This window comes from Cornus florida, unplaced genomic scaffold (assembly GCF_030987335.1).
Source record: "Cornus florida cultivar Cherokee Brave unplaced genomic scaffold, ASM3098733v1 CherokeeBrave_3.0.0_Hap2_Chr02, whole genome shotgun sequence".
Taxonomy (NCBI): domain Eukaryota; kingdom Viridiplantae; phylum Streptophyta; class Magnoliopsida; order Cornales; family Cornaceae; genus Cornus; species Cornus florida.
In genome coordinates this window covers 52903472-52927611 of record NW_026775572.1, presented here as the reverse complement: position 1 = coordinate 52927611, position 24140 = coordinate 52903472, and the positions used below count along the sequence as shown (strand labels likewise).

Below are 24140 nucleotides of genomic sequence, written 5' to 3'. Positions count from 1 at the left end.
ACATGGGTATATAGATGTAGACTTTGCTAGTGAGGTCGATCACCGAAAGAGTACCACCGAGTATGTTTTCATAGTGAACACGATTGCAGTTAGTTGCGTTTTGCATATACAAAAGATTGTAGCATTATCCATTGTAGAGATAGAGTACGTGGCAGTGACAGAGGCTAGCAAGGAGATGACTGGTTACAGGGTTTGTTGGCAGAGTTGAGATTCAAGCAGGTAAAGAATTTTTTGCATAGTGATACTTAGAGTGCAATACATCTGTCGAAGAATTCATCATTAAATCATTCAAGGACCATGCATATATGACTTCATTACCACTTCATCAAATCGATGTTGGAATATAGAGTGTTGGCAATTGATAAGATACTTGGTACCGAGAATTTGCCGACATGTTGTTCAAGATAGTGACTTTGGAGAAACTGAAGTTGCGGTTAGCTTCAGTCGATCTTTTCGGATGAAGATAGAGATGAGCGCACCGACATGCTTTGTACGTACATGCATTGAAAGTTGATGGAATGGGCTTACTAGTTCTCTAGCCTCCAAGTGAGAGATTGTTATCGTTGTGTAGCCTGATCACTAGTTCGGATTATGGTTCTGGAGAAGTCAGACTGGTCGCACTTTGTGTTATGGAGCTTGATAGTACTTTTGTAAAAGTTAGACCGATCGCACTTGGGCAATTTGGGTCATAATGGGAGTTTTGAAAAGTCTGACGCGTCGCACTTAAGTTGGATCGGTCACACTTTGTTGACAAGTTGCGAGAACTAGTTCCTTGTTGGTTCAGGACTTTCCAACAAAATTGTGGGGCAAGTTGTCTTCCTATGGTAATGGGTTTTATACCAACCCTAGTTGTAACAAAAGAGAGAGATGGAGAGAAAAATTTCCATCGTAAACCTTTATTTTTTTCTTAGTGAAATTGTTCGATGCGCTCCCTAGAGATAATCCTAACTTTGAGTGAACCACATATATCTTGTGTTAATTGTATGATTATTCTCTTCTTTGGTTTTGTGTTTTACTCCTTGGACATAGTTGTTCAGGGTTTTCGCTAAGGCATTGGAAATGTATAGACTTTTGACGGGGCCATTGGAACTGTATAGACTTTTGACTGAGCAACAGTTATGAACATTCATGAATAAACAATAAATTTACTTATGAATCCACAAATTTTAAGTAAAGGGAATTCTAATTTTTTTTCCTTCTAAATAAAGAATTTTTTTATAAAATATTATTAATTGATATATCTCTATTAATATTTATAATAAATAAAACCCTATAGCATAAGAAAATCTAAATGCACAAGGAAAGCTAAGAAGTACAAAATGACAATAAATAAATAAATAAAAGAAAAGGATATGAAACCTAATCATTAAAAATTTAAAAGTACCAAAATTAGAAGAATCTGAATCCGTGTAAACCTCCAACAAAAATCTCAAAATATTGAACAAATTTCCTATATAAGACTAAAAAATGTGATTTTGGGGCTCTGAGATTCGGGCGAAAAACAACGTAAGTTGTAAGCCTATCTGGTGATTATTGATTGTTGGGCCGTTTCTGATCAATAATGGATCTCGGTAAATCAAAAAGGGCTTGTAGAAATTTTGCCAAAAAATGTGTCATCAAGCATAGCTATTTGGACTTTTAACAGTCGAAATGGGTAACATAAGCTTCGGCAATCAATTCTACATCAACTTTAGACTATATAATTCTCCAATGCTCATATGTGAATTTGGAAATATAATTTGGCAGATACATGTGATATTATTAGAACTAAATAGTGCCCACTGGGTAGAGGCTTTGGGGACAGTATGTTTTGTAGACACTTGGATATCATATACTTTATGCATCAAAGCATTCTCAATCTCTAACAATCTAATGATAGATAACAGTCATATACATGGCAAAACAGCCTAAGTTTTATTGTTTCTCCTCATGGAATTGGGTGTATAACTACCTTTCCAGTGGCGCGATTTGTTTCAAGATAAGAGAAAGCTTCAACAACCTTATCAAATGGGAAAGGGCCTTGGGGATCGACCACCGGCTTCACCTTCCCGCTCTCCAAAAATGGATTTAGTTTCTCTAACACTGCTCCATTGGAAGTGACAACAAATCTGAAACCAGGTGGTGTCACAGCACCAGTTAGGACCACAATGCTGCCCCCTTCCTTCACTGCCTTCACTGCCCTATCTCCCTGCCCTGTTATTTTTGAAAGAAAAATGTTATTTTCCCCTATCAACAATTACATAATCAAGTCAAGAAAAACAAGCATCATAGAACAAAATTCACTAAACCTTCCTCATTCTATTTTATTGTCTCCGAATTTCCTATAATGTTTATACCATGGTTTTGTAGAATTACTTTGGTAAACTGCGGAAATAAATTAACTATCATATACATGCTTCTCTGGAAGTGAAATATCATTTAAATTTGTGTCTATTTGTTTTGTTTTTTGTTTTCCCGGAAAGTTTATGATACCATGCTAGTACTATGAAATAGCAATAAGATTTAATCTTACCAATTGCATCATAAATCACATCGAATTTCTCTGGTAGGTCTTCGAAGTTCTCCTTGGTGTAGTCGATAGCCAAATCAGCACCCAAACTTTTCAGCAACTCTAATTTTCCTGTGCTAGAAGTAGCTGCAACTTTTGAAGCGCCAAATACATGTTTTGCCAACTGCAATGACCCATGTGAATGAAGAGCTCAGTGTACATGACAGTGCTTATGAATGCTTCAATTCATTACTGGATTTGATAATTTTGATTGGTGCTAAAATCACCATGCAACAACAAGTGTACGAGCTGCAATAGGCTGAAAAGAACAAATACCTAATAACGAATGCCAATGCAAGAGTATATAACTCGGAAAGTTGATGGATAGATTTCTAGAGTAAGCACATCCATTATGCAGGTTTTAAGACATAGGAATGAAATCTTCTGATGAAATACATGGCAGTAGGTTTGCTTCAGATTGACGAAGCAAATCCTGAAGTGGAATAGAATTCAAAAGAATTAGAGCTGATAATAACTTTTTTTTTCTTTGATTTGAGCAAGCAGAGTGGCGATGTACTAGACGGCTCAAAAGTACCATCTCAACATTGTTATGAAACTAATTGTTTTTAATGCTAATATTTTCATTACCTGTGACCTGAGAAATTTCTTCTCGGCCTATATGACTCTATGCTCGGTTGAGTTGGACTATTAGTTGCAGCAAAACAAAACAAGCATGAAATATGCAATTTAAAATTCTGTTTTTCTTTACTTCCATTATCTCAATAACAAGCAAAGGGTAAAACAAATAAATAGCATGAACATGTCCAATAACTAGTAATTAAGTAATCCTTTTTTTTGTTTGTTTTAGAAGGGGTTCGACGTTGAATCGTGTAAGAATTTTCAAGGAAATCAACAGAAGATTGACTCCAAATAGTTAGAGAAAGCGGTCTCGGTATCTTCCAAATTTCTAAGCTGTTTGACAGAATGACTAGAAAGTATGAGAATGGAATGTCAAACATAAAGGAAGTAGTGAAAATTTGTGGAGAAAGGTAATGGCTTAAACTTAAGCCATGTAGCTAACCGAAATGGAAACTAAGTCGCTCTTAAGTTTAGAGTTTCCTTTTTAAGATGTGTATAGTCTGGTTGTTACATATTTGGTATCTCAATGGCGTGTTGTATTGGTAGAGGAAATGAACCACTTTATAGTTTCATACCTGAATTACTAAGGATCCAACTCCACCAGCACCATTCAAAACAAGGATTGATTTACCAGCTGAAAATCCGGCCTTTTCGAGACCTTCATAGGCAGTCTCAATGGCAAGAGGAAGACCAGCAGCCTGAACAAAGTCTATATTTTTGGGTTTTAGAGCCAACAATTTCTCTTCAACGGCAGTGTACTCCGCGATAGAGCCAAACTGCTTAGGTCCTTCCAATGCTTTCTCATTGATGTCCCCGTATACTTCATCCCCTTCCTTTAGGCCCTTTACTTGGCGTCCAACCTTTACCACCACACCAGCAACATCATAGCCCGGAACAGTCTACACAAAGACACACCCAGTCAGAGGTAAAAAGATGGTTACAAAATGGCTGAAAGTTTAGCAATTCCACTAGGCCTAGAATATTCCATGCTCTAAACAAATCGCAATAACATATGAACAGAATATAAGGCAAATTGCAGAAATATATATAATTGAGGCAGTTCTTTAAATTGTATACCCCTTCCATCTGAATTTCTATGGGTCAACAGGGTTTAATCAGCTTAAAATCACATGTAAAATTTGAACAAAATTGACAGTTTTTAATTTTTATTTATTTTGACTTTCCAAAATCATTTGGATGCAAATTAACTATACACTGCAAAAGAAAAAAGAAATGTCTTCAATCTATCAATACAACAACAAATGCCATCTGACTCCTATTTTTCCATGTTGCCCTATCAAGGTCAAAGCCTCAGTCAAACCAAAACGCCTTCAGTCTATCAGTAAAGTTTAAAATGTACAATATATATATATATATATATATATATTTCTTGAGCCTCAATTTTCACATTACTCACTAATTTGTAGGTAAATTCCATCAATACCATACTAAAATTTAGCAAATACAACAAGAATCCATAAAATTTGGTCTTTCACTACGGCATTTCTGTTAAAATCAACATTATTGCAAGTTATCAAAATATGTGTATATATTATATTTATACATAGAAAATTGACAATGTATATAAACAACATCAAGAATTACACAACATATAGGATAAGATAAAAAATAAAAATAATAATAATAATAATAAAATAAAAATAAAAATAAAAACATAAATAAATAAAAACACACAACACACGGTGAATAGCTATTGCACATAAAATTCAGGAACTGAAAACACAACACACATTCATATGAATCATATTCCCAGCAAGAAAATCTTCCCACAATTTCCGAACACCAACAAACAGACCAATAAATGCATCCCAAAATTTCCAGCTAACCAAACAGAAAAAACCCACTGGGAAACAAAGAAATTTACTGGGAGAGGAGAATCGGTGGCCTTGAATTTTCCCAGTCTCCTCTTGAAATCAACAGGGTTAATACCAGCTGCAGCAACCTTGATGAGGACCTGATCATCCATCACCTGAGGCACCGAAACACTCGAATCGAACTTCAAGACATCAACGCCGCCGTATTCGCCGTAGACCCAAGCCTTCATGGTAGAGGGTATGGAGGAGGCCACGGAGGTTTCAGTGGAGGCAGGGGCAGCTTGGGAATTTGCAGAGACTCTGAGAGGAAAAACCGGGGATGGTGACCGACCCTTCTGAATTGAAGTGCTTCTCCTTCTGGTTCTGCTTGTTCTGAGTGTAGAGAGAGAAAATGGGGGTTGGGTGGAGGAGGGGAGAGAGTGGGGGTAGAGGAGGAGTCTGGATTGGAGAGTGGTGGAGGTGAAGAGGGCTTCCATTGTGTTCCAACAGTTTTTACGTGCTTATCTCTTTTGTCACACACACTAGTTTTTATATGGACATTGTGTGATTGGTGGAAAAATTATAAATTAATGTAGCATTTTATATTATTTTAATAAGATTTAAATTCTTCTTTTTAACATGTGACATGGTAAAGTTTTTATGTTTATGTTTTAAAGAATAGAAAATTGTTTTAATTAATAAGAGGGAAAAAAAAGAAAGAAAATAAAAATAAAAAACAAAAACAAAAACAAAGAAAGAAAAAGAAAAAAACAGAAGAACAAAAACAAAAGAAGAGAAAGAAAAAAGAGTACTTTCTTTAATATATATATATATATATATATATATATATATATATAATTCAATAAAAATAATATCCTTATTTCTTTCCATTTGTTTTCTAAACCGAAAAAAAATATATTGTAGAATATGTGAAGGTAGAATGATTTTAGTTATTCTTTATTTTATTTCAATTCCTTTAATCTAAATAAAATATTACATTTTTAACTTGTCAAGGCTAGGTTGGGCTGACACATCGGGTGAGTAGCCCAACCCATTTGGAAAGGGCAAGATGTACCCAAAAGCCCATGCAACTAAATCCAAGTGCGATATTTATTTTCATGGGCCTGTATCAGGCTCGATAAGCCCACTAAACCAGAAAAGTGGCCCAACCTTCAATTTCCATGATGAAGAACATAAATTTTTCAATAGCAAGAGAGTATAGTATCCGGGGCCTCTTTAGCTGTTGTTGGGAAGTTTGGGGTACGGTATCCCAGAGACTTTCACTAAATATATGAGCAAGTCTACAATACTCCGGAGTACTGCATTTTCAAGGCCTTTTTGTTGTTGAATCATCTATTAAGGGGGTCCTACCATCAAATCCAATTGTTGGGAAGCTCGGGGGGTATGATACCTCGGGTATTGTAAACCTTCACCAAATTTACGAGAAAGTCTACAATATCCCGATAATACTATATCCCTGTCCCTCTTAGTTGTTGGATCATCTATTAAGTAAATCCTATCATCATATTCAATTGCTGAAAAACTTGGGAGTACAGTACACTTGAGCATTGTAAATTTACAATGATAATGAAAGTCCACAATGGTTATAACTTTTACATTATGTGGCCTACTCCGTGGAATCCCCAACCCCTCGAGAACGTTTTTGTTTTTTATTTTTTTATATTCGTTGTAGAAATTCATTATGAAGAGTAGTATTGTTCTGTTGGCAATCAAGCAAACTTTTCTTTTGATTTTTATCGTAATAAATTCATTATGACAATTCTTACCTATCACATACAATATATAAACGTAGATTAGGGTTTCTTTCAAATTTCATCCAACTTTCATAAATCGGAGTAACCATTCAATGTTATTATTAGAAGTGAATGAATAAATTTAGTGGTCAGATACTTTAAAATCGTATAAAATTGGTAGGATTTTACTGGGATGATGAGACTAATTGGGATTGTTAAATTTTTTTAGTAAAGTTTATCATGAGTTATTTTATTATAATTTTCCAAACAAGTTTGTAAAATAAATAAACAAAAAATGAATAGTGACCGTGTAAATCTATTTGAATTACATTCCAATTTTTTTAAAAAATGAAGCCACTAAAGAATGGGCCTAACCATATTTAGTTAGAGAAGCAGGTCAAATAAAAACCTGAAAATTGGTAAAGAAATACACGTATCGCCATTTGGATGCATAGGATTGAAAAAAAATATAAAAAATACATCGAGAAAAGAAAAATAAAATTAAAATACAAATGTGAATATTTGAACTCAAAGCTTTTCAGAATCAAGACTCTAATACCATATAGTTTATCAACTACATTTTAAATAACTCTCACCAAGGATGGAGCTTTCATCAAATGGGCACAACGTACTTAATTTTTTTTTTTTTAAGAAAGAAAAAAAGGTGATAAATATAGATGGTTGCAAATCAAAAGGTAAATAAAAAAAAGGTCTTTACAAAATAATATCCTAATCAAAAAGTAATATAAGAAAGATAAATTCGTGACAAATATAAGAACCAAATATTGATTGATAATATTTTCACTTAAAACAATTACATATATTCTAAAATTACAGTTCATAAAACTACAACAATAAATTTAAATAAGAAGAGGGGGGAAAAAGTTACATACATTATATATAAGTGCAAAAGGAAGAATTTTAAGAAGTGAAAAAATAAAAAGAACAAGAAAGGAAAAAAGAAAAAAAAAAATGAGAGAATTCAGATTTTGATTGAAGAAATGGAATGCAACTGTTTTTTTTTTTTTTAAAAAAAAAAAAAAGAAATTAAAGAATTTGACGAGTAAAAGAAAGGAAAAAAAAGAAAAAGAAAGAGATAATTTTAATAAATAATGGAGAATTTTAAGAGGGGCACTGTAAAATTTCTTTTATATATGGGAGAGTAAAAAGAGAGATTTATATGTGATCACAATTCCCATTCAAACTTCACACAGACCATAGAAGAAGAAAGACTTTAGAGTCAACAATGACTTTGAAGATTCAACATAACTCACCGTACAAGGTAATCCCAAGTCATATATGTATGTGTGTGTATATATGTATACATGTATAGTTTCAGTACCTTCTCTCCCTAGTCTCTACACTAGTAACGACCAACACCACCAGAAGCATAAACAAGCAAGTTCCACAGCAGAGGTAAAATCCTTACTCCAAATTCTTGGTGAATTTTGCATACTATCTACCAATCTGATTCTATTCTAGGGTTTGTTTCTAACTTTTACTTTGATTGCTATGTAGAGCTTCTTGTTTTTCACTTGCTTAATGTTTTGTAACTTTTGTTTATAATTAAGAAAAATGAAATAGGAAGTGGTTTAGTTTAACTTAAGAATGTTATTACATTTCAGTCCACATGAAGGAAGTCTACTCAGGATCTGAAAGCTCTCATCTTACAACAGCTGAACTTGATCATGGCACAGATCAATCAAATAGTTCCTCTCTGCAATTGGCAAAAGGGGTTACAGATTTTGTAGGTAACAAAGCTATATATGTGTATGTGTGCGTAATTTTATATACATATTGCTAAAAATCAATAAATGACAGAAATTTTTTTCGAAAAAAATAAAATAAATGACAGAAAAACGTAAACCATGCACCACACGACACACAAACATTTATGTGGTTCAACATATAGTGGGCGAAGATTGACGAAGTGATTTCACTATGCCAAAAAAACAAAGATTCTAGTCCACAACCCACAACACAAAACGGGTCAAAACCGGGCCACAACTTCACAAAACAAACACACATATATATTGGATGTTTTGCTTTGGAGCTCTTACTAGTCATTAAACTAGAAATGCATGCTTATTCGATACATTGAACTGGATTAAATTGGATTTATCTTTCTATTATTCTTATTTTTAATTGCAGAAGATGAGCCTTTACCGGCTGTATAAGGCTTCCAAATCATGGGTGAAGCTATTCCGGGAAAAGAAATCATGGCATGTGGATACACTATTAACGGAATAACCACTTGCAAAATTGCGGTAATCTTAGTTTTTGGGAATCTCAAAAATACCAAATTATGTAATGTCGTGTCTTCAAATTGTTAATTATACTGATCATCTATCTCATTGAATTTGATTAGAAATTATATTATCTATTTATGTTGACAGTGGCTACGCGGTTCAGAAGATGGTTCCATGAACTATATAGAAGGTAATATAAACAGTTCCTGTCCAATGTCCAAATTTTTATCATTCCTATGAACTTATGTACTGAAAGCGAAGAGAGTCTAATTCTTACTTTTGGCTGCAGGAGCATCAGAACCAACTTATTGGGTGACCGAGAATGATGTTAACTCTTACCTAGCTGTGGAAGTGCTACCTATTGATAGCAAGGGGAGAAAGGTACTTGATAGATCGTGTTGAACAACTGAAAACGTAGAGCATTTAGAGAATTTTATACTTCTCTTTATATAAGTCTTGAAAAAGCAAAAACCTCCACTCAGTTGAGCCTAATATGACCATTGACTGAGCTAAGTTTCTCACTTTTCAGGAACTGAAACAACATGAAACCGTATAAATGAGAAGTTCATTTTATTGCTCATTTCTTCTAATTTTGCATCAGTCAAACAAATTTTTATGTATGTGTGCACAATTTATGTTTCAATGAAAAGTACTAATATAAAATTTTTGTTATTGGTGCAGGGTGAAGTTCTTAAAGTCTATGCCAATGAGAAAACAAAGATTACTCATGGTTAGCCAACTAATTGAATTATGATTTACATGTCTTAGTGGCGATTACCTTTTATATATATATTGTGTGTTAGTAGTACTTTCTTTCATCTTTGAGGCTATAAATCTGCTAAAATAATTGCAATACTTGATTCATTAAGCTGATGTACATTTTTATGACAATCTTAATTTTTCGTCTCTGCCATTGACAAAAGGGATTATAGAATTTATAGGCAATAGCGTTATTGTTTATCATGAATGAGGACAAAATGAGTATAATTTAGGCTGTGTAGAAAACAGATAGTAGTTAGTTTTTTTAACTTCTTTTGGGTTTACAAATCTAGGTGTTTAAACAAGTTTTATAAGAATTAAGTTATGGAACAAATTTGATATCTACTTATGTGCAATCCAAAAATCAAGAAAAAGAACGTTAAAAAGATGTGGAATTTTCCAATGGGTTTAAGAACTAACATATTTTGTGCTCACTTTCTGTTTGAGTCATGGCAAATGCATTGCACAAAGTGTGCCTTTGTGTGTGAGTCTATTAGTTATTGCTCCACCTTGCAGTCGAGCTTGAAAATTCGGTCCTTGAACTCAATGTTCTTACTATTATAAAGGCTTAGAGAGTTAAATTATAAATTCTTAGATGGTTTATGTGGAAACATTAGTCCTTGCATTTCTATCCTTCTGTTTGAGTCTTATAAATCCTTTTTCATCATTTGGTGTAAATAGTTTTTGAGGAAATTTAGTTTTACAAGGATATATTTACTGGACTTGAAAAGCAAAATCATCCACTCAACTAAGCCTAGTATGACCATTTAGATATCACTTTTCAGAAACCAAGACAACATAGAACATCAAGTTGAAATGTTTATTTTATTTTCTTCATTTCTGTATATTTATTGTTACGACAAGCACCTCAAAACCAAGAAAAAATCAAGAAATGACTGAAAAATGTAAACTACCTGGCGAAGAAATTTTACTGTGCAAAGAAAACAGAGATTCCAAATTCTGAAGGCCCCAACCCCTGTCTTTATCTCACTCTCTGTTCCGCTTCCAGTGTTCTCTCATACCCAAACCACAAATCCTAGCAACCTTATATGTTGAATTCCAAGTTCATGAAGACAAAACGGGTTGCAACAAGATTCGGTCCCCAACTTCAACACACACACACATATTTTGGGTGCTCCGCTTTGAAGCTCTTACTAGCTCATTAAATTAGCAATCCATTCTTATTCAATACATTGGATTGGATTTTTTTTTTTTTTTTTTGTTGTAATTGCAGAAGATGGTCCTTTACCGGCTGTACAAGGCCTCCAAATCATAGGTGAAGCTATTCCGGGAAAAGAAGTCATGGCTGGTGGATACACTATTAATGGAACAACCACTTGCAAATTTGCGGTAATCTTTTTATTTTTATTTTTCTTTCCTGAATGGGATGATTTTATAAAAACAAAAATTAAAATACAGCAAGGCATACCCCTAAATTACAAAACCAGAATGGAAAAAGCCCATTTCCAATAAAAACCGAAAACTAAAACTAAGACCACCAGCAACCAACATCAAGAATGAAAAATAGCAAGCGTAGAGAATAAGGAACATAAAACATTGGCTCTAGTAGACTTAACATTAGTCTGCTGAAGGAACCAAACCACAAGGTGATTCATAGACAAAATTCTGAACCGAAATCTTCAAGCTCTCAAATAACCACTTCCAAACAGCATTAGCAAACACAAATGCAAAATAGGTGATCATTATTGTCTTCATCAGCAAAACAATTATGACACACTGCAGGAACACACATGCCTCTCCTTCTTACATTAAAAACGGACATGTTTTTGTTATGCAGAATTATGACTACCAAAACAGCTACTCTAGGCCTGCAGTATTTCCAACATAAAACAGCCCAGTTAATATGCTGACCTTTAAACCTGCAAATCCTCCAAACAGACTTCAGAGAAAAAGCACCATGCTGCCAAATTATCTCATCACCAGATTCAGTTAGATACAGCTTCTCTATAACATCTTTAGCAGCGTCAGGGAAATTAGCAGGTAAAGCCCATCTGTCATCCACTGTGACAGAAGAAACTTTAGAACATTTATCAAATTCTCTGAAGGCAGTAGCACTAATAAGCTTGGGTGATTGGGCTACAAAACCATTTAAAAAATTATAAAAATAAATAAATAAATCATACAAAACATATCAACCGGAAAATATAATCACAAAATTTGCCCTGCATAAAACTTTCCAAAACCCATCCTAATATAGGTATGTATACCGAAGAATGTGGTTGCTTTTCCATCCCTAAGCACCAAACCTCTGAACTAAATATCTCCCCTCACATAATGGATCATATAACAAGCTGAAACTAGAACCATATCCAAGCTTGTAACATATGTTGTAGTCTATTAGCAAAAATCCTTGCAATAATCTTATAAGTAAAACTGCAAAGAGAAATAGGTCTATAGTTACCAATCTTGTCACCATGATTAGGCTTAGGAATAAGAGTTAAGAATGTTGAATTACCCCCATGGGAAGAGAGATAGAATTGAAGAAATGAAGAACAACATCATTTTCAACTAAATCCCAATTTTTTAAAAGAATCTAGCTGGAAAACCATCTGGATAAGGTGCTTTCTCAGGATTAAAAGCCATGAATACACTCTTCACTTCCTCTAAACTAATCCCATTCTCCAAGCTTAAGGCTTCTTCCATAGACAACTGTCTTCTAGGCTGTACATTGAAAGAATCAACCTCACCACTAGTATACAGGTCTTTGTAGAAATTGACCAGCCAGTTTTCAATTACCTTGGGATCCTCAGTTGTATCCCCATTAGTATTCTGCAGTCTAGTAATAGCATTGTAACAGCTTCTTTGTTTGACCATATGATGAAAAAAGGGGGAACATCTATCTCCATCTTGCAGCCATTTGACTCTAGACTTTTCAGCGCAAGGCACGTCTTCTAAATTCAAGAGACCTTGAAGCTTCAAAGATGCGTCTCTTTCTCTGTCAATCAAATTCTACTTTGAAGAATCCCTTATCAAATCCATTTGAGTATGCTGCAGAACCAATCTAACCTCCTTTACCTAATCTGTTATATGACCTTTTTCTTATTCCAAGCTTTCACGGCAGATTTCACTTCTCAAAGTGTCATCAGCAACTGATGGATAGGAGTCCCTGACACTGGATTATTCCATGCTTTAGCAACTCTCTCTTCTACCACCTGTTGAAAACACCAGATCTTAGGAACTTAAATGGCTTTGTACCAGTAGAACAACCAGAATGCCACTTCACTGCCATCCCAAAGTGGTCAGACAAAGATGCAGCTGTTAATTGTAGCCTAGAATCAGTGAATTTGTTCATCAAAGCATAGGAAGATTTCTTCAGCAGCACCCTACCCAATTTAGAAATGATTCTCTTGCTGATGCCTTGTTTGTTACACTAAGACCAATCACTATTGTGCGTAGGAAGATCATCCATGCTTAACTCCTCGATCACTTGATTAAATTTATCCAGAAGGGACTGAGGGACCTTTAAACCACCCACTTTCTTGCAATTAAATCTAATCAGATTCTAATCTCCAGCACCTAACCAAGGACCATGTATTAGAGCAGCATAATGCTTCCAATTTATCCATATATCTCTCCTTTCCTGAGAAGAATTGGCAGCATAAACTGGAGAGACAAAAACTGTAATACCAACATCTATAATATTCACATTCAACAACATGGACTGACCATTCTCCATAACTAATTGGACATCAAACCTAAAAGAGTTCCAACCATCCCCAATCTTTCCCAAAGTGTTAAAAGAATAGTTTGAAAGCCAAGTCCATCTAGGATTAATTTTCTTCTGAATTTTATTGGCTTTAAACTCTCTAACTCTGGTCTCAACCAAAACAACAAAAGAAACTTATAATAAAAAATCCAATTTTTTACCTCCCTTCAAGTAAGGTCAATTGAGACCTCTAACATTCCAGGCCCTAGTATTAAGAATAAGCAATTGATGGAATAACTCCACCTGCCCTGGTTATAGTAACCCTATCTGAAGAAGGAATTTGTTGTTTCTTCTTCTGTTTGCCTTTCTTACCATCGAACTTTAGAGAAATTAGACCTCCATCTTGATCTGAGGGAGTAGAAGGGCCCACATTTGTTAACTTTGAAGGACTATTTATCTCCTTATCTTCATCTTCCAATTTGTCATACTGGATAATAGACAATGGACTTACGCACTGCCCGCTACTATCACTTAATTGTCAACCCACGAGAAAAACCAACTCACAAGCTTTATCTTTCATAGCACCATCATAACATTGTGATCAGTACTTACAGATTCTCTAACTTGAGATGGAGAAGGATTGATGACTCTCTTAGAAGTAGACTTATCTCTCACATCCTTAGATAACACATCTGATTGACTAGTGACTTCATTCAGGTAAAAAAAAATAATAATAAAGATTGACTAGTGACTTCACCCACTGAAATAGAAGTGTTCTTTTGCTTAGAATCTCCATTGACTCCAACCTCGATATCATGCTGCACTTCAATTGCAAGTTCCTCCAGGACCATATCAACAGCATTATCCATTAACTCCTTAACCAAAGTGGACTCTCATTCAATTGATGTAAAAGCATAAACTTGTTATCAGTTGAAATAGGCTCTGAACGAGGAGCCTCGGGATTTTGAATCAACATATTTTGTGAATCTGAGGCAGGAAGTGGTTGAGAAATCAACTTGCCATTTGTTTTTACGACCCACTGCTCATTAGTTTTCTTCTTATTATCTGCCAACACTCGCTTAGTACATTTGTCAACTAGATGGTCTATGCAACAACAAAATGAACAAACCTGAGGCCTCCATTCATATTCAAACTTGATAGTGCAATCAGTACCATGAATATCTGTCACCATTGATTCTAGAAGTTCCTCATAGACTTCAATATCAACCATCGCTCTCACAAATGATCCACGTTCACGATTCAAAGAGAGATCATCAAGATACAAAGGTTTGGAAAAACCTTGAGCACACCTTCAACACTGCGGCCTTGCTTCTACAATGCAAAGGAAGATCAAATATCTTCAACCAAATCGGAATGGATCCCATCATAACTTTCTCAAGATTAACGTTTTTGTTCAATCGCTTAAGGATGATTGGTCGTCCCTCAAAAGTATGGACTCTTTGCTGAACCCTCTCCATATCTTCTCTTTTTTGGAACTTGACAGTGGCTACGTGGTTCAGAAGATGGTTCCATGAAATATATAGAAGGTAATATAAACAGTCCAAGTTCTCTATGATCCTATGAAATTATATACTGTTGGTGAAAATAGTCTAATTCTTACTTCTGGCTGCAGGAGCATCAGAACCAAATTATTGGGTGACTGAGGATGATGTTAACTCTTGTCTAGCTGTGGAAGTGCTACCTATTGATAGCAAGGGGAGAAAGGTACTTGATAGATGGTGTTGAACACTGAAAACCGAGAGGATTTAGAGAATTTTATAGTTCTCTTTTATTTGAGTCTTGAAAAATTAAAAACCTCCTCTCAATTAAGCCTAGTATGATCATTGACTGAGCTAAGTTTCTCACTTTTCAGGAACCAAAACAACGTATGCATGAAACATATAATTGAGTTGTTCATTTTATTTTCTTCATCTCTTCAAGTTTTGCATCAGTCAAACAATTTTTTATGTATGTGAGCACTATTTATTTTCTAATGGTAAAAATAGTTGTATAAAATTTTTGTTATTGGTGCAGGGTGAAGTTGTTAAAGTCTATGCCAATGAGAAAACAAAGATTACTCACGGTTAGCCAACTAATTGAATTATGAATTTACATGTCATAGTAGAGATTACCTTTTTTATATATTACAAGTTAGTAAGTACTACTTTCATCTTTGAAGTATAAATCTATTACAGTAATAGGAAGGTTTGATTCATTGATTTTATGTAATTTTTCATGATAACCTTCTACTCAGGATATGGAAGCTTCCATTATACAACAGGCGTACCTAATCATGCTATAAACCGACCAATTAGGTCCCTCTCTGTCATTGACAAAAGGGATTATAGAATTTATATGCAATAATGTTACTGTATATCTGGAATGAGGACAATGTTAGTATAAAGTTGTCTGGAAAACTACTGAGAAACTTTACAAGTTCATACTTCATAATATCCCAAAACTTCTGAAAAAAAAAAAAAAAAAAAAAAAAAAATTTGGAGGTTGGACCATAAAAACCTGGTGCCTTAAAACGCTCGATCATCTAATATCTACTAGTGTGCAATCCACAAATCAAGAACAATAACATTAAAAAGGATTTGGAATCTTCGAACAAGTTTAAAGACTAGCATATTTTGAGCTCACTTTCTTTTTGAGTCTTAGCAAATGCTTGGGACAACAAACTATATAGGCAGCTTAATTAAAATGTGAACTTCTTGCAAAACTTGTAAATAGTTTGCTGTTTTGCCACGGCAATGTTATCCTTCTGAATCAGAGTATGCCTCCGTGTGTGTATGTGGAAATTTTAGTTATTGCTTCACCTTGTTGTCGAGCTTGAAGAACTAGTCCTTGACCTCAATGTTCTTACCATTATAAATGCTTAGATAGTTAAATTATAAATTCTTAGATAGTTTATGTGGAAACATTAGTTCTTGCATTTCTATCACTCTATTTGAGTCTTATAAATCCTTTTTCAGCATTTGGTGCAAATGGTTGCTGAGGGAATGTAGATTTACAAATATAATATTTACAGGACTTGAATATCTGAATAATCCACTCAATTGAGCCTAGTATAGCCACATAGTTCTCTCTTTTCAGTAACCAAAACAACATAAAACATCGAATTGAAATGTTTATTTTATTTTCTTCATTTTCTAAAATTTGTCACTGATCAAACAAATAATTGATGTATGTCTACCATATGTAATTTATTGGTAATTTTTTTGTAAAAACGTCTATTATTTGTGCAGGGTCAAGTTCTGAAAGTCTATGCCAATGACAGAAAGAAGATTACTCTTGTGACGCTAGTGTGAAAGATGAGATATGTTATCATGTTTAAGATTACCTTGCTGTGTATGTCATAGTATAGATTATCTAGTTTCTCTGCCTTTGAGGCTATAAAGCTGAAGATTCGATCTACCTTCACAACTCTTAGGTGTCTCGAGGTCATATAAGAGTGCTATGTCAAGCTTATGTAATACCTCAGGCCATTACATGAAGCCATGGTGTTATGTGTGCAATACAGCGAAGTCATTATCCTAGAGTTGTCTGTATCCGAACTATCACCCTATGCTTCAACTGCTACGGCCCTTCCAAGGGAGTGTTACAAGAAGTACCGGACATTCTAAAAATTAGACCATTTGAAGAAATTCTACTGATGGTCACAAGATGTTAACCAAGTGTCACAAATTTAACTGTTATCTAATGGTTTTGTACCTGAGGTTAATGTGTGTTCCATAGGTACTCGTCCGATACTAGCCCCAATGCAATTGATGGTGCAAAAATGGGATGTGTGTGTGCGTATGTTTTATTTTCCTGCTGGAAGTAGAGATGACACTACCTCACCCTAGAGATCTGAATGTGTCTCAGTGAAGCGCGATGCTTATTGGTGTGATTCTTTGATTGCTGTGGTCGCATTGAGTGGCGTCTTTAGCTTATATGGTGCAATTGAGACAAATTCATGTGAAGCTCACTGGTTTGTCTGCACTATAGTAGTCTTTGCTTGAAAACTTGCGCATCAGAGTTTTGCTCCTTAACAGGAACCTTGTTCTCATTATTTTATTTGATTACTTAGAGGCATATACAAGAGCAAGGCCTTTGGCAATTGTTATGTGGAAGAAATAATACATATTAATCCTCTTGATGTTTGTCATGCATTGATATTCATAACTACTTTAACCACTCTTTTGTTTGACACACTATTGAATTCTATAGGCACTTTTGGCAACTCTTAGAGCATCCCGATGGCAACCACTCCATTCTCATTCTACACTTTCACAAAGTATAGTGTCATATTAGCAATTGTGGTGACATGGCTCTACACATTTTTTTCTCTTCTTGTGCACAAAGTGTAATGCCATGTTAGCAATTGTGGTGACATGTCTCTACACATTTTTTTAAGGTTTATTTCTCTTGTTGTGCACACATCTTTTATACTCTACACTTTTTAATTTTATTATTTTATAATTTGTCCGCATACTACTCATACATAATCAATTTATTTTATAATGTTAAAAGTACACACAAGGCCCATCATTTCAAGTGTATGATTGTAACGACCCGAATCCGTGAATCCGGACCGTTACCGGGTCATTGCCCGAACCCAAGGTTAACTAGGTCGTACACTCCATTTCCTATGTTCAAACCTTTCATAAGTCTCACTCCGGAGCTCAAAATACTCAATGGTGCAAGCTTACAAATGCTGGTCAACATTATAGGTTAAAAGGGGCAGTCAGCCAGCTGATAGGTCTCCATTGGTTGGCTGCCAAGGCATGATCGGCCGGCTGACCTGCATGGTTGGTTGGCCGAAACGAGGGTGAAGTTTACAAGCTATCGGGACTTTCACTGTGCAGGCATATCGGTCAACCGATGATGGGGTTCGGTTGGCCGAACCTGGGGTTTCGGTAGGCTGATGAGGAGGATCAGCCGGCCGAAACATGTATACCTGGGATTAACCTCTCTGGAATCAACATTCTGGCTATACACCATGCACACAACACCCACATTGAATCTGTTATGGACTCAAACTCCGAATTCACGGCAATTGCTCATCATTATACAAGAATTAGATACCATAAAATGTTCCTACAAGACATCACCAACCTACCATTCGTTATAAGCAATTACATAGTTTCCATTTACATCAAAGTATAGTCAAGTGTTCCAATTATACTACATGGCCATGATTTGCTAAATAGATATTCTTTTCTAGTACATGGGACTTTACAAAAGTACAGGAAAATGCAAAAGGTATAAGGTGAACTTCTAGTCATCCTCATGTTTGTAGAAGGTTCGTTTCTACTGTGTCTTTTCCGGTTCCTGAAAAAAAATATTAAATAATGGGGTGAGCATAAAGCTCAGTAGGTAGCGCCTAAGGCACACCCTTTGTAGCCCCGTGAATCCAAACAAAGAATAGAGCAATGGGAGATGGGGATCATACAATGTCGGGATAATATCACATAACAAACAGTCTCAAGTATATACAACCTGATGCAATGAAATGCAATGCGTGCCAATGTCACTCCCCGTTTTCATCATTCAAAACCATCACTTTCAAACAGTTAATATAACCCGCCCTTTGGTGACCCCGCAACAACACGAGAAAAGGATTGGCTAGTGTCCCTGACCCTTGGTACCCCCGCGGCGTTATTTTGGGCCCAGCTAGCTCAACCACGCTAGGTCAATCTCCCTAATTCCCTCTAGGCTATATTAACCCTCCGGCCCTTTGGTACCCCCGCGGCGACCGGGTTTTTCTAAAACACTTTAATCAAACTTCTTTCCCCAAAATCCCCATTTTTCATATCAAAACCGTATTTCCCTTTTTCATGCCCAATGCTTTGAAATGCATATACATGCTTTGACAATACTATAAAATGGGGAATTTAACATTACAAAATTATCATGCTTGCTCACAACATCATTTAGCACTTTTAATAAACACAATAGGCACAATTAATCAACAATTAAGCATGATCACCATGTAAATCAACAAGTGCACATATATATTCTTCATATGCACAATTAAAGAATATAAACAAGCAATCAACTTAAATTGAGCATGCTTAGCCACAAATATAGGAGAATAACTCACTAAAGTACAAGAAATGTGGGAATTAGAGACCCCTACCTCAAGATTGTGCAAAACCCCCAATTGTGCCTTAGGATTTTGAAATTCCTATAGTGCACCAAACACCAAATTGCTATTAAATGAAAGATCTCGTCGTGGGCTTCGATTTGCCGCAAACGGTACCCAAAATGATCAAGTATTGAGAGAGGGATCTTGATTCAAAGATTTAAAGTAAAAAAAGAAAAAGAAAAAATGAAGTTTGAGAATGAGGGAGAGAGAGTAGCGGGGAGAGAGAAATGAAGAAGCAAGAAGTGGTCTCTAGACCACTAAATGGTTGGTGGTGGGGCCCTCCATTAACTTTTTATTTTCCTTTTTCTTTAATCCTCCATTATATACCATATAAACATTTAAATACACATAATCCAAATACTACATAATTCTCATAAATTAAAACGTATGAAATGCAATTGGACCCAACCACAATCCCCCGCACAAAACGTGAAAAGACAGAAATGCCCTTGCGGCAATAAAATTTTTAAAAAAATGAAAAATGCCGAAAATTGGAAACATCAAAATCTCTTCAACTTAAAAAGGATTTCGTCCCCAAAATCAAGCCATACCTGGGGAAGAAAACAACTCTGGGTACCTAGAGCGAACCTGTTGTTCAAGCTTCCAAGTAGCCTCCTCGACTCCGTGGTGTCTCCAAAGAACTTTCACTAACTGTACTGTTTTGCCCCTTAACACCTTCTGCCATGTGTCAAGGACCTGCATTGGTCCCTCTTTATAGGAGACATCCTCATCGATGTCCACGTCAACCCAATCCAATACATGAGATGGGTCCGGTTTGCACTTCCGTAGCATTGACACATAAAAAACATTGTGGACCTTGTCCATCTGTGGTGGCAAGGCTAGTCTGTAGGCAACTTCTCCAACATGGTCCAAAATCTCAAACGGGCCAATGAATCGTGGCGACAACTTGCCACTCTTCCCGAACCTCATCAAACCCTTTCGTGGAGAGATGTACAGAAAAACATGGTCTCCCACCTCAAAAGATAGCGGTCGTCTCCGCTTATCAGCATAGCTCTTTTGTCGGCTCTGAGCTGTGAGCAATCTTTGTCTGATCAATTTAATCTTCTCAGTAGTTTCGAGTACAATTTCGGGTCCTAAGGCGGCTATCTCGCCCACCTCAGTCCAACAAACTGGAGACCTCCAAGATCTGCCGTACAACGCCTCAAATGGAGCCATCTCGATACTCGCTTGATAACTGTTGTTGTAGGCAAACTCAATAAGCGGTAGATGATCTTCCCAACTACCTCCCAAGTCAAGCACACATGCCCGAAGCATATCCTCTAAGATCTGGATAGTACGCTCCGACTGGCCATCTGTCTGTGGATGAATGTCGTACTAAGATGCAACGCTGAACCGAATGCTGCTTGAAATCCTTCCCAGAACTTCGAAGTGAATTTGGCATCCCTATCTGAGACAATGGTTATTGGGACTCCATGTAACCTTATAATCTCCTTCACGTAAAGATTACCAAGTGCCTCCGCATCATCTGTCGCCTTAATAGGCAAAAAGTGAGCCGTCTTGGTCAGTCTATCAATGGTGACCCATACGGCCTCGTTACCTCTCCGTGACCTTAGAAGACTTGTCACAAAATCCATAGCGATATGTTCCCACTTTCATTCTGTTGACAGGTAAGGCATTCAGCCACAAACTGTGCAACATCTTTCTTCATCCTGTTCCACCAATACTAACGCCTCAAATTGTGATACATCTTAGTACCACCTGGATGAACTGTAAAGCGGGAAGTGTGAAACTCCCGCAAGACGTCCTCCCGACAAGCTATGGGGACCACCAACAATCCCCTGAACCGTAGACCCCCATCTGCATGCAAGGTCCAATCTTTCACTGTCTCACCACTGAAGATTAAAGCGTGAATGGCATCCAAATCCGAGTCCTGTCTCTATGACTCAATCACTCTTACAACAAGAGTAGGCTGAGCCACAAGACTAAACAAAAATGCCGACTCACCACAACCATCGTCATCAACACAATACAATCCCATCTCCGCCAGATCATTAAGCATCTTCCATTTCCGAATAGCCAATCCGGCCAAAGTTCCATGAGATTTCCGGCTCAAGGCATCTGTTACCACATTTGCCTTGCCCGAATGATACTGCAAATCAAAATTGTAATCTTCCAAAAATTCAACCCATCTTCTCTGTCTGTTATTCAAGTCCTTTTAGGAGAAGAGGTACTTAAGACTCTTGTAGTCTAAGAATACCTTGAATCTCTCACCATACAAATAGTGTCTCCAACACTTCAGTGCAAACACGACTGCCGCCAACTCTAGATAATGAGTAGGGTAGTTGCACTCATGAGTCTTTAACTGTCGAGACCCATAAGCCACTACTCTACCATCCTGCATTAAAACACATCCCAACCCATCACGTGAAGCGTCACAATAAATCACATAACCCAAGCCACGCTCAGGTATCACCAACACTGGAGCTGTAGTCAATCTTGTCTTCAGCTCTTGAAAAGATGACTCACAGGCTTCATTCCACACAAACGTAATTCCATTACAAATCCTTTACAAATCTCCAATAGTAACCCGCTAGACCAAGGAAACTCCGGATCTCGAAAACATTCTTGGGTTGCTCCCAATTCAAAACAGCTTCAATCTTTGATAGATCAACTGACACTCCACCTTCCGAAACAACATGTCCCCAAAACTTCACCTCCTGTAGCCAAAACTCACACTTCTCATATTTGGCATACAACCGGTGTTCTCATAATATCCGTAGAACGGTACTCAAATGGATCTCGTGCTCTTCCCGAGTCCGTGAATACACAAGAATGTCATCCACGAAAACCACCACGAACTGGTCCAAATAATCGTGAAAGACGCGGTTCATCAAGTCCATGAATGCCGCTGGCGCATTAGTCAAACCAAATGGCATAATAAGGAACTCGTAGTGTCCATACCGTGTACGGAACGCTGTCTTTGGGATATCCTTATCCTTAACCCGCAACTGTTAATAGCCAAACCTCAAATCAATCTTCGAGAAACAACTGGCTCCCCTCAACTGATCAAATAGATCATCTATCCTTGGCAAATGATACTTGTTCTTGATGGTGACATGATTCAATTTCCGGTAATTAATGCACAACCTCAAAGAACCATCTTTCTTCTTGGCAAACAAGACCGGTGCGCCCCACGGTGACAAACTCGGTCGAATGAAACCTTTCATCCTCAAATCATCAAGCTATTTCTTCAACTCTTCCAACTTAACTGGTGCCATGCGATACGGTGCCATAGAAATCGGCGCGGTACCGGGCATCAAGTCAATAGTAAACTCCATTTCTCGGTGCGGAGGCAACTCCTTTAAATCCTCTGGAAACACGTCCAGAAAATCATGAACTACTTCCGGATAGTCTTCTTCGACAACACCATCTTCTTCGGCTAGAAGACTAGCCAAGAAATAATCTCCACGACTTCATTCTCGAATTCCATACAATGATGAAGACTGGAAATCACTCCGATCTCCCATTAAAAAGAAGCAATCTCCTTCTGGGGTGCAAACTGAAACTCTCCCTCTAAAACAGTCAATCGTGACACGAAAGAAAACTAACCAATACATCCCGAGAATGACATCAAAACTAGTCATCTCTAGGATGATAAGGTCAAACACAAAAGTCCGTCCGACTATCACAATGGGACAATCCCGCACAACTCGATTCAAGGACACTGAAATCCCAACTAGCGTATCAGCACACAACGCCCGATCCATGAAACTGAACTCTAACCCCAGTGCAAGTGCAAATGATGATGATATGAAGGAATGAGATGCACCAGAGTCAAAAGAATACGAGCCCAAGAACCAAACACTGGAAAGATACCTCGAAGAACTGACGGCCCAGAAGATGTATCAACCGGTGCAAGTGCAAAGACACGTCCCTGCGGTGCCTGTACCTGAGAACTGCCACCCTGAATACCGAACTGCTGCGCTGGCATAATAGGCGCATCCCTCCTAACGGTTCGTGAACCCTGAGAAGACATAATAGGTGTGTGGTGGTGGCGGTCTGAACCCCGACTGCACTGTAGCCGACTGTGACGGCCTCTGTCGTGACCCTCTGCCACTACCAGTACCTGCTCCCTGACTCGGACAGTCTCAAATCAAGTGACCCTGCTGGCCACACCCATAGCAAGCCCTTGGAGCTGAAGAAACTGCAGATAATCTCATAGGGCAACTGGACTTGTAGTGCCCTGACTGTTGGCACTGAAAACATACGACTCCACTCTTGTCAGACCCAGCTGGTAAAGGAGTGGTAGGAGCAGATCGTGCGGACTGCTGCCCCTGAAACTGAAACGAGCCACCCTTGTTCTTCTTCCAAGAAGATCCTTCAGAAGATGGCCTTGCACCTCTCTTTTGTTTCCATTGTTCCCTTCTTGCATCCATGTCCTTGATATCAGCCTCAAGCATCAAAACCCTCTCTACTGCCTCAGAATAAACCTTGATGAACTGTGCCGTTATCAACGGCCTTATTCTGTCATGAAGACCGGAAACAAACTTCCAAGTCTTGTCAACTTCATCTCTCACCATTTCCGGAGCAAAGCGAGAAAGTGAAGTGAATTTGTTCTCATACTCTGCCACTGACATGTTGCCCTGGATAAGGCCAAGAAATTGGTCTTTCAACTC

At 37.0% G+C, this 24140-nt stretch overlaps 2 protein-coding genes across 4 annotated transcripts; one reads left to right on the top strand and one right to left on the bottom strand.

The window, feature by feature from the left end:
• Positions 1-1721: 1721 nt before the first annotated feature.
• LOC132294985 (2-methylene-furan-3-one reductase-like) lies at positions 1722-5482 on the bottom strand. The gene is made up of 4 exons (XM_059793047.1): positions 5013-5482; positions 3703-4026; positions 2513-2672; positions 1722-2193 (listed from the first exon to the last, which is right to left on the bottom strand). The coding sequence occupies exons 1-4, from the start codon at positions 5436-5438 to the stop codon at positions 1928-1930; spliced, it is 1176 nt and encodes a 391-aa protein (XP_059649030.1). The 5' UTR covers positions 5439-5482; the 3' UTR covers positions 1722-1927.
• A 2401-nt stretch (positions 5483-7883) lies between these two features.
• Positions 7884-17472, top strand: LOC132294984 (uncharacterized). Of its 3 annotated transcripts, none has more exons than XM_059793046.1 (11): positions 7884-7977; positions 8321-8446; positions 8847-8962; positions 9092-9134; positions 9234-9325; positions 9626-9674; positions 10938-11053; positions 14875-14917; positions 15004-15095; positions 15405-15453; positions 16619-17472. In XM_059793046.1, the coding sequence occupies exons 3-11, from the start codon at positions 8885-8887 to the stop codon at positions 16645-16647; spliced, it is 591 nt and encodes a 196-aa protein (XP_059649029.1). In that variant the 5' UTR covers positions 7884-7977; positions 8321-8446; positions 8847-8884; the 3' UTR covers positions 16648-17472. The 3 variants fall into 3 exon arrangements, with proteins under 3 accessions (XP_059649029.1, XP_059649028.1, XP_059649027.1); XM_059793045.1 differs by lacking the exon at positions 7884-7977 and adding an exon at positions 7985-8111 and having other exon boundaries at positions 8321-8442; XM_059793044.1 differs by lacking the exon at positions 7884-7977 and adding an exon at positions 7986-8111.
• The last annotated feature ends 6668 nt before the right edge of the window (positions 17473-24140 follow it).